Below are 10,942 nucleotides of genomic sequence, written 5' to 3'. Positions count from 1 at the left end.
TTTATAAGCTATCTATAAACACATTTATAATATTTCATAGTGCATTCATAAGGCATTATAAACATGGTTGTAAATATTTATAAAAATGAATTACACTTTATAGCCATGTTTATTACACATTATGAATTGTTGTTATAATGCATTATAAGTAGTGTTAATAACATGTTATATTGTCAGTGCCAAAGAAGTCAGTCCCAGCTTAAGGTAAAGACAAACACACAAAGTTTATTTACGTCCTGAGATATCCGGGATGTTATTTCTCAGCACTGGTGCTGTTAGAGCTGTTCAGGGCTTCAGTCCTGAATATTCAGATGCTCCAAACAGGCCATCCAGCCTAGAATCTGAGCTACACTGAGCTTTTTTTACCCAGCATCTCACTTTAAACACTACATTACATTACAGCAAACCAAGTACCCATGAGCTCCTTGGCTGAGCCCCCTCTGACATCATACTCAGGCCTGGAGAGGAAGAGGCAAGACAGTCAAGTGCTGTCATTGTAATTGGTTCCCTCACTGGTTCACATCAAGCGCTAGAACCCTTCACCCTGTAACATCCCTACACTCCAGTAATGCTCATTACCGCTGGCGTTCTACTGGATATGCAGTGTTAAGTGAGTGTCAGGCTAACGGTGGTGCACATTAACAGTGGTGTACATTGACTTTCCCACATTGGGTGAAACACTGAGGGCAGCTCTAGTTTAAACTCTGACGTTTGAAGCCTGTAATGAGCTTTACTGTGGATGATTTAGTGTTTCAGTAAATCCTTCAGTAAATTCTTCAGCTTGAAGACTCACTCTTAACCCTGGAGGAGGCTTTAGTCCAGTACGCTTCACTTTACTTAGAGCGGACAAATGCAGCTTATGAGCTCTTATAATTTGTTATGAACAGTACTTATAATGTCTTATGTTAACTACTCATAGTACATAATAAGCATGGCTATAACGCAATATATTTTTATATTTACAGCCATGTTCATCATGCATGTTATTAAGAATAAAAAAAAATGTTGAGAATAATAAAAAAAATGATATATAAAATGATATATATATATATATATATATATATATATATATATATATATATATATATATATATATATATATATATATATATATACACACACAAGCTTATCTTGTAACAAAGCACATTGACTCTTACAGAGCTGGAACAAAACAGCAGTGCCCATGTTCCTTCTCTATTTCTTTACAACAGTGACACCTAGTGGTGATCAAAGAAACAAGAATTACAGCCTCTACATTTGGGCATCTTTATTTATTGTTTTGGAATAACGGGTGAAAAACACATTAAATTGGGTTATTAAGTAAAATAGACTACTTTGATCTAAAATAGCCTAAGGAATGCAAAAAAAAACAAAAAAACATTTAAAATGTATCAGGGAAGCTACAGAACGAGAGAAATACATAACAGATGGCAAAAAAACTGGACGTTCAGTTATTTCAAGTTGAAAGGTTTTTTCCAAACGTGTGCAGGCCTGACTGGAAATTGATGGCTGTTACTGAACAAGATGCAAACACCACCACACAGGGCAGGCTGAGGGGCCGAGTGAAGAAACAGAAGATGTGTCATCGCGCCCACTCCGTCTAAAGCCATCCGAAAGCCGACTTCCATTCGTTTTGTTTTTTCCCTTGAAAAGCATCTGTGTGATCAGCCCACCCAGGGTGGCTTTCAAATTGAAATAAATGGGTTAAAATAAAACAGCACAACACATTTCAGCAGAATAATTAAAAACAAACATGCATTTTCAGTGTTTTTTCTGTGTGAAATACAAGATTTAACAATAAAAGAAAATGCTTTTCTCAAACACGCCAGCTTACAAAAACCCTAACCTGCTTAAAACCAGATTAGAAAAAAAACTGTTACATGTTTCACTGTAACTGGGCAGAACGAAGCGTGGGAACTAGAACAGAGAGACAGAAGAGGAGGAGGAGGAGGAGGAGTCTTCATCATTTAGCCATGAGTGGTGTCGTCCTCCACAAAGTCCTTCGCCTGCTCCGCCGAGATCACATCGATGTGACTCACCTTATAACACACAGACACGCAAAGTGAGAAGAAGTGAGTGTGAGAAAGAAAGAAGGCCACTTCCATCCAAGGTTTGATTCAGACCTCCTCCGCAGGTCTCTGGACATTTTTTAAAAACTTATTTCCCCCTTTCTCAGTTTTCAAAATAAATAAATAAATAAAAATCTTCGTCCAGACCAACACTGGCTGTGTTTACATACAAGATTCTCTCCAATCTGACTGAACATAGTGCGATTAAGATTAAGACTGAGGTGCTTATATTCTCACTCTACATTCTTATGGAAAATCTCAGTTTACATGCTCACTACTAGTAACCCGATCCAAAACGATGCGCAAGCGTGGAGAACCACTTAGAGCAAACGTTACCATGACAACTAGCATCTCGTGAGTCCAGTCAGAGTGAGATGAGCAGCAGTGAGCAGTGCTTGTGTCTCTAATTGCTTTAAAATGACGTCAGACTCAGGAAAACGTCCTTCACATGTCCTCGTTAAAGAAGGCCGAGAGCTGGACGTCCTTCCCACCGCCGTCTTTTAAAGATCAGAGCCTGAACTTCGTCTCCTCTGCAGACCAGTTTCTGATCCGCCCTGTTGAACGGTATAAACTCTCACTGTGACGCGACGCACTAAACACGGAGTTTAACTTTCCGATAGGGAATGTAATCGGATACAGGAGTTTACATGGATATCATTCTTCTATTTAACTGATTATTTACAGGATTACCCACCTCGCTCGATGGTTTAGAAATTTTATTCGGAATGGCCTCAATCGAAATAGACTATTCTGACTGAGGTGTTTACACGGATGTTTTCTATTCCGATTGAGCTATTAGTCGGATAATTTAATAGATTATCAGGCCTCATGCGAACGTGCCTTTTTTTTTTTTTTTTTTAAGTCTCTCCGTCCACAAGAGACCTCAAAACTATTCAAAAATACTCCAGTAGAGGGCAAAAATCTCAATATTTGATGTCCTATACCTCAAAAACATTTGCACTGCACAGAATACAGTGTGTGCCACAAAGCTGATGCCACTCACTCTGAAATGCCCACACAGTCCCGATCAGTTGTCACTTAATTTGTATCAGGAGGTTAAGACTGTTTTGACATGGTGAACATTGTTTAATGACGACCAAGTCACACATCTTTACAATGAGTGAGATATTTCAATATTTAAAAAGGAGCTTATACTTTGTTTAAAAGAACTGAGCCCTGTAAATTCTAACACTTCTGCACTACGTTTTAACCAAAAAGCAATGCTAAACTCAGGTGTGAGCATCACTCCAATTTGCCGAACACACAGAAACTACCCAGAAATCAGAAGCATTGACAGAAATCTACACACTCGGTAAATGAAAACAGCAACAGGCACGCACAAGCTAGCGGCGTGATCATCATCAGCCAGAGCACTTTCACAAAGCTGTGCTTTGACCATCTCAACCTTGGAGAGCATTTTCAGAAAACGTTATTATGAGGCTCCCAAATGGTGCTACTGTCTAAGCATGGCCCTGTCATCATGAGATCAGCCTCAACTGGCCTCACTCTCTCTGCGTGGGTAGAACGGCGCCTCCCTCTCCCCCAATCACTCGAGCGTGATGCTGGTCAGTGCAGGTATCTGTTAGCTGACATAACAGATCTGGCGGTTAGTGTTCTCCCAGCGTTTGGCTGTCCAATGACGCTGCGTTAGAGACAGTTCAAAAAGAAGTGGTGGCGCTTCACAGGTCTCAGAGGAAACCTGCGTCAGCCTTCACCCTCCTAGCACTGATGGTATCGTGTGATTGGGGGAGTCCTAACTAGTGGATGGAACTGGAGACGACTAAATTTGTGAGAAAATGAGAGAACCCCCCCAAAAAAAAAAATCACATCACATCACATCACATCTCACACACACACACACACACACACATATATATGAAAATAACATTTTCAGTTATCAAAAACGCTGTTTCGTAGGGACAGAAGATCAAAATGCTGAGGGAAAAAAAACTATTCAAAAATATTCAGATACATGTGGATTTGGCTTTAGACTAAACCTAGAGTCTTCAGCAGTAACAGATCAAAGCACTTTGGCCAAAGTTACCTTGTTTCTGAATTTGACTCCATAAAATTTGTCGGCTGACTCCAGCAGCTCTGGTCTGAAAGTGGTGGTGATGAACTGAGCGTGTCCTGCCAGTTCCACAATCATGTCTACAAAAACAAAACAAACAGATAAGAGCAAAAATAACGCCTGACTACTAATCAAGAAGAAGCTGTTTTCTGTAACCGTTAATGATTTCATCCACGAGTTTCATCACAGACAGGACTGTTTTTGCTGAAAGGCCTGAGTGGGTGGACACAGGATCGAGTCTCTGATTAATGTAAGGACTCATTGTCTTTGCACATTCACATGCACAACACAGCCGCCTCCCCAACAGCTATAATTAAGGCTGGGCATTGTTAAGCTCAATAGAGACACCAATACTGATTCCTTGACTTTGATACAGACTCCTCAGGCTGCAATCCTCATGGGCCAAAACACTGCAGACTTCAACACACTGCCTCATTCAACACACCCGATTCAGCTCATCAGCTGATTAGCAAAGCCTTCATGAACTGAATTCAGAGCATTAGATGAGGGTAAACGCTGATCTCTGCAGCACTTTGACCTAGAAGGTCCCCAGTCTGACATGCCTGCTTTAGTCAATACTTTATTACTTATAAACTGAAAATGTGCTGCTTTTCTGTTGTGGCCGCCATATTTGGGACCGAATTTCTGGCTTCGCTGCTCCGCACGAACGTAACTTGAGGTGAAAGACGGCTAAATTACCCGCCTTTCTTTGGAAGAGTAAATGTTACCTGGACAAACTCGATAAAATAGTCCGAGATCCTTATACAGTTTCCCCTGAACTCCTGGTGCCACTTAAACTGGCGAAAAGCTACCAAATTTGTGTCTTTATGACGTCTATATTGACCTCATACTCAGCCCCTCTCCCTGTTCTGGAGAGTCTCTCAAAGCATTTAAAAGCACAGAAGCCCACCGGCTCTTCACGTCAGGGTGGGTAAAGGATCCCACAGATAAACTCAGTGATCATAGGAGGGAAACAATAAGCTAATTAACACAGATGTGATCAGTTAGATAGGTTTAGCTAATGCTAACAGCCGAGAGCTAACAGAGCTGCAGACCGCCGCTATAAGGGCGTTTTCACATTTGGGCTGTTTCAGCGTATGAAGGGGACTCAGACCGCTGAGTCATGGTTTGTTTTACATATGTGAACACACCAAACAAACTCAGACCCCCCTAAACGGACCCAAAACGAACCGAGAGAGGTGGTCTCAGTTCGGCTCATTTGTAGTTCGTTTTGTGGTTCGATGAATTTTTCACCGTGAAAAAACGGCCCCAGTCCGCTTTAGTCTTCAGCACATCAGCAGGTAACAGACCAAGGATCGTTTAGAAGGTTCTACTCAGGATAAAGTCTGTCCGTGATCTGAGACACGACAGCAGCGCTGACATAGTAAAGCGATAAGACGCGAATTGAAAAACAGCAGGTATTGAACTTCAATTCCCAGCCCGACTCACAGTTTAGACTAAGAAAATCCTCTGCTGTTCTGAGGACACTGGTATAATGCTTTTCAATGGATGAATGGCACTGATGTTTTTTCCTGAGTTTATTTCTGTTCTCCTTAATTAAGAGCAGCAAGCGATTTCTTTCAAATGTGCCTAAAAGAATGAAAGCCAGAGGACTCCAGTTAATATGGTGCAGCCTGCATAGTGTTACAAGCTCCCGTTACAAGCTCATACTACTTGGCAAGAGTCTCACCTGACACAGCTTTTCTGTGCTGGGCGTCTAAGGCCTGGTCGATCTCATCAAACAGATAAAAGGGGGCAGGATCGCACTTCTGAATGGCGAAGATGAGGGCAAGTGCCACTAGAGATTTCTGACCTCCAGACAACTGCTGCATCTCCCTCATCTCTCCCTGCTTGCCTGTGAATGACACCTAAGACAGGAGAAACACAAAGCGTTAATATCGTATTAGCGTTAGTATCGTTAAGTATAGTATCGTTTACTTTCCTTAAACATTTTATACCAGTTTGTGGCCCAAATTTTAGCAAAGCATTGTTATGTACATAGGACTGCATGGTATGACTATGTACCTCATACCAGACTGATTATTTTAGCATTTCCAGAATTCTCAATGACCAGAGGACAAAAAATGTCTTGAACAGTCCACAGGCTCATTCGTTCTCCTCCACTGACAGTTTCTGCACGTGCTTATTAGTTTGGCAAACCAGTCCCCAGAAAATCTCATTAGACATTCTTGATAAGACCAATCCAAAAAAAATGTTGGCTAAATAATTTCACCCAAAATAGTCATTTCATATCATTCACATCAAAACTTCACCAGCTTATCAAGAAAACGACATGTTTATTAAAAGCACATGCACACAAAACAGTTATCTGTCACTAACCCGGATGCCGACTCCAGTGAACTGGTCAACACTTGGCACGCTGCTCTGGGAGGCCGAGCCTCTCTCGCTGTCAGTTCCGCCCTCACCTTCATCCTGAGATTGTCCCCCCTCAGCGTCTCCTTTCTTCATCACCAGAGTGGCCTTCCCTCCCGGAACAAGCTTCTGGAACACCTCACTGAAATTTTTAGACACCTGCAAGAAACAGATCAATCTTAATTACAGCCCTTAAGCTAATGAAATAAATAAATGTGGTAAGAGTTCAGAAAAAAAAAAGGTGGTAAATGAAGAAAAGATACAGATACAGCACCTACAGACAGGTACATCTGAAGATACCTGCCAGAAGATGATTGTGGTGTACATACTTGTTTGAAAGTGAGCTGGATGGCCTCGTATTTACGCAGCTCCAGGACATTCATGAGCTCCATGATGGATTTGTAGCCCCTGTCCAGCTCGTCTTGTCTCTTAATCAGTTTCTCTTTCTGCTCAGAGAAATTCACAAACTGGTCCAGAGCCTTCTTGTTCACATGGCTGTACTTTTTCAGCTCTGTGTTGCACTGTTCCAGCTTCCGGAAAAGCTGCAGAGAGACGTACAGACAGAGAGCGTGTTTAGACTCGGCACACGATGTAGTACATGACTACAGTGCAAGTTTTCTTGCATATAAAGTCCCTGCTGTGAATCACTGCATCAACTGACAGTTTTCAACATGGTATGAACAGAAACCAACAACACTACCATGCACACTCAACCAAACAATAAGTGCTCTCTACTAGTAAACCCAAAGCTGTGTCCCTGGGAGGCAAAAAAAACTGTAGCGGCAAGTTCTAAATAAAGCTGTAAACATGCGGTGATGTAACGAGTCTTGTTCTTTGAATCACTGCTCAGTAAGGCTGCATTTATAGACAGGTCATTTCTCCTAAACGGTGTTTTAACAGGAGCTCATGGTGAAAATTTCCAAAGATATTTAAAGCTGCACAGATGAAAATGACACGATTCTCAACATCCCCCTCATCGTTCTCTCGAATCCACAGAGAAATTAATGTAATGGAGAGGGAGAAGAGGATAATGAAGGTGTGAGTCACCTCTGTGTAGGAGGGCTATGACACAGTGGGAGCCCTAAGACAGCAGGGGAGAGAGAGAGAGAGAGAGAGAGAGAGAGAGAGAGAGAGAGAGAGAGAGAGAGAGAGAGAGAGAGAGACACGACATGTTAGACAGAGAGAGAGATGAAGAAAGTTGCAAGGATTCAGCAATGCCAGCTGTAGCTGTGGGATGTAGGGAAGCAGAAGTGAGAAGCAAAAAACGAGGGGAAGAAATGAGTTAACCAGGCCAAAAGGTGAAAGAGTCAAGATGAAACAAGAACGAGACCAGAAGTGACAAACCAATATTAGAAACGGCAAGAATGGAGACTTAAGATTTACGAGAAGAGAAAGAAGACATTGGAGAAGAAAAGCCAAGACGACTCAGAAGACAGAAGCCCTCTACCTGTTTGAGCGTGAGTGTCTGATACTTCTCGAAAGCCTCCTGGGGCAGCGAGCCGAGCTCACGGATCTTCTTCATGCACTCCTCCTTCTTCTTCAGCAGCATTCCCTGCCTGTTGGTCATCTTCTCTAGCTCCTTGGTGTCATGGTTGATGGCATCGTTCTGCTCCTTCTCAATGGTCTTCCAGCGATCCATGCTCTTAATGTGGTCCTTGATCTCAATCTCAGTCTTATCAATCAGTGAGTCCAAGTCTAAGACAGAGGACCATAATGTTAACATGGCAAATTATAGCTATAACCAGTGTTTTTAATAATAATAAAAAGGTTCAGCCTAAAATGAAAATGTGCAATTTTGTAAACGCCATTCAAGGCGTGTTTGATGTCTCAGGTGGGTTTCTTCAGTTTTTCACTGGAGCTGCCAAGCAAACTCAAGTAGACTTGATTGGTTTCTGACACAGTACAACACAAATGACCCTCATGTCTTCAGCCAAACATGAGCTGCGTTGTGAAACAGGCGAAACTCAGCATTTCGTTTTAAAAGTATTGTTTATTTAGTGCTTATTGTTTAATTTTCCTTGTACTTACCCTCTGAGCGGGCCATTGTATCTTTAATGCGTTTGTTGATGCCGTCTAGTTCTGACGTAGTGGCTGTGAGGACTGTTCCTCCTTCTGTCTCTCTCAGCTCATTCAGCTCCTAAAAACACAAATACAATCAGCTCCTCTAACTTTGTGTCCTCACCATTATGTTTTCCAGCAAGTCCATAATTCTCACCAAGCCCCACATCCATGAAAGGCCCCAGCACAGCAGTGTAGTGAGTTACATGCCTAATGTAACTAATTTGGGTTCAACCAAGACTTAGTACATCAACGGGTGAGCTGAGACGTATGTTAGAGCAGGAAAACAGCTGGTGAATCTAGTGTAACCCACCTGTTCCACCTGATCAAGACGTTTCCGCAGGTTCTCGTTGAGGTATGTCTCAACTCTGGTCATAATCCCTTCCAGTTTGATTCTCTCATTCAGCAGCTGTCTGTTGTCCTGTGACAGAAAAAAAAGAGTAGTCTTTACACACGCACTAACTGACTGATACATCATTTAAAGGGCTTCAAACATGGTAGTATAACGAGACGTTGGTGTACCAACGTTTTCACATTCACTATTAGACTCCAGGGCTGAAAGATGAATCGTTTTTATATCGAAATAACAATTTAAAAGCCTGCAATTTAAATCACAGCCATTTTTATTAACAAGGTTCTTAATTAGGGAGCAGTAACCTAACGTCACAGCTTCTAAACTGCATGTAGATGAATTTAACCAATCAGAAGCAACCAAACAGCCATATGCAGGGACATCACAACCACCACTAACGAAGTCTGGCACGTTCAGTGCTCTCAAGCCGAAAACAGTGGATGCTCTGCTGTTCTTGGCCAAAATAACAGGCCTGGACTTGGACAGAGAATAATCCCAATTTAAACTACAGTGGCGACATTGATCAGAAAAAACACAATTTGATATTTTTCCCCCAATCATTCAGCCCTGTTGGGCTCCCTTGCACATCAACTAGAACAAAACAACTTCTTAGAAATCCAGAATCCTTAAAATGCACCAGGTTTTGTCTGGATCAAGACCCATTTGAATTCCAAACATGTATTTAAAGAAGACAAAAAAAAAAAAAAAAAAAAAAAAATCCAATCCCACTTTTGTATATTCAAGCAATACGGTCCATAAACACGCAGGCAGCTTGATTAAAAACCAAGCGAAAGCCAATCGGAACATGAGAAGGCGTGGGTCGCTCTGCTGTTCACTTCTGTAATGTTAAAGGAACCTACACCTCGCGTAAATGTGTGTTGTGCTGACAAGCTGTGTGTTACAGTTCCAGGACCGAACAGAGACGGTGGGGCAAGTCAGCTTCATATAATAATTATAAGAGACTCTGATTTCATAGTTCACACAAGCTAAAACTGCATTAAAGGGAACAAACACTCAATATACGTGAAATAAATGTCACCTAAATCCTGTTAAAGTGGCTAATAGTGCCTAAAAGTCCAAAAGGCGCTTTGGTTAGCACTTTGCTTATGCTGACATGCTTACCAGGCACCACTGTCTTTCATTCGATGAAGCCGTATTAGTATTTCTGGATGAAATATTCCTCAGTCACTTGGGCACTGAAACAAGATTAGAGTGTGCTGCCAGACGCACCACCTACACATGGACTCCTCTTAGAATACATAATATAAAACTTGGAAAATGAACAGGCGCTTCGTTTGAACAGAAAAAAGAATCAAACGGCTTCAAAAGCCAACGTGCCCTTAAGTTTTGGTTTGCAGGTACAGTGAGTGTCAACAGATGATCCATTTATTGTAGAACATCTTGACTGGCTTTCTGGTAACTGTTAAGACAAAGTAGGTTCTCCTAAGCCAGGCGTACACCTGGTTTTAAGTATGGATTTCTGAGAGAGACGTCGTTCGGTCGTTGTCTCACAGTGTGAGCAGCCTCACAAACCGATTTCTCAACGTCCAAAACCACAATCACAACCACCACTCCTACACGGAGGCAGAAAGTCCACAGTTGCAGCACCAGCGTCCGTATATGCCCACTTTGCTCCATTTCACTGCGAGGTATTAAGTGTTTCTTGCTGTCGTCAAGCCGTCTGCAGACCACCTGTTCTTCAACTTCAGTGCACAGGGTGGCACATTCTAGCAAAGCTGCTGTAACAGTGTGTCCACAGCTGAATCTCAAACAGCCCCCTACTGCTTATGTAATGCACTGGTTCTGGCTTAAATACCAAAAGACTGAACCGTTTGTCCAGTATGGAGCTGTGGACACAGGGCTGAATCTCAGACGGCTGTTTTTTTTGACATGTGATGTTTTTTATGGGTGCAGGAGCAACTATTTTAATATGTGGTGCTCCATGTAGGGAGCAGGGGGCCATGTGAGTTTCAGCCAGTGTTTTGATCAGGACATGAATGAATGAAACTTTATTGAAGG

General features: G+C 42.0%; 1 protein-coding gene across 1 annotated transcript in view; it reads right to left on the bottom strand.

Annotated features, from left to right (window-relative positions):
- Positions 1-1,252: 1,252 nt before the first annotated feature.
- smc3 (structural maintenance of chromosomes 3) overlaps positions 1,253-10,942 on the bottom strand; it is a 39,222-nt gene continuing 29,532 nt past the window's right edge. Inside the window, exons 22-29 of the mRNA XM_017686281.2 lie at positions 8,885-8,992; positions 8,542-8,650; positions 7,961-8,208; positions 6,843-7,055; positions 6,481-6,672; positions 5,831-6,008; positions 4,114-4,220; positions 1,253-2,039 (exon numbers count right to left, since the gene is read on the bottom strand). Of these exons, the coding sequence (XP_017541770.1) occupies positions 1,968-2,039; positions 4,114-4,220; positions 5,831-6,008; positions 6,481-6,672; positions 6,843-7,055; positions 7,961-8,208; positions 8,542-8,650; positions 8,885-8,992 (1,227 nt within the window). The 3' untranslated portion in view covers positions 1,253-1,967. The remainder of the gene's footprint in view (positions 2,040-4,113; positions 4,221-5,830; positions 6,009-6,480; positions 6,673-6,842; positions 7,056-7,960; positions 8,209-8,541; positions 8,651-8,884; positions 8,993-10,942) is intronic.

This window comes from Pygocentrus nattereri, chromosome 25 (assembly GCF_015220715.1).
Source record: "Pygocentrus nattereri isolate fPygNat1 chromosome 25, fPygNat1.pri, whole genome shotgun sequence".
In the NCBI taxonomy this organism is placed as follows: domain Eukaryota; kingdom Metazoa; phylum Chordata; class Actinopteri; order Characiformes; family Serrasalmidae; genus Pygocentrus; species Pygocentrus nattereri.
Note: the sequence above shows the minus strand (reverse complement) of the source record. Positions and strands in the feature narration are given on the sequence as shown.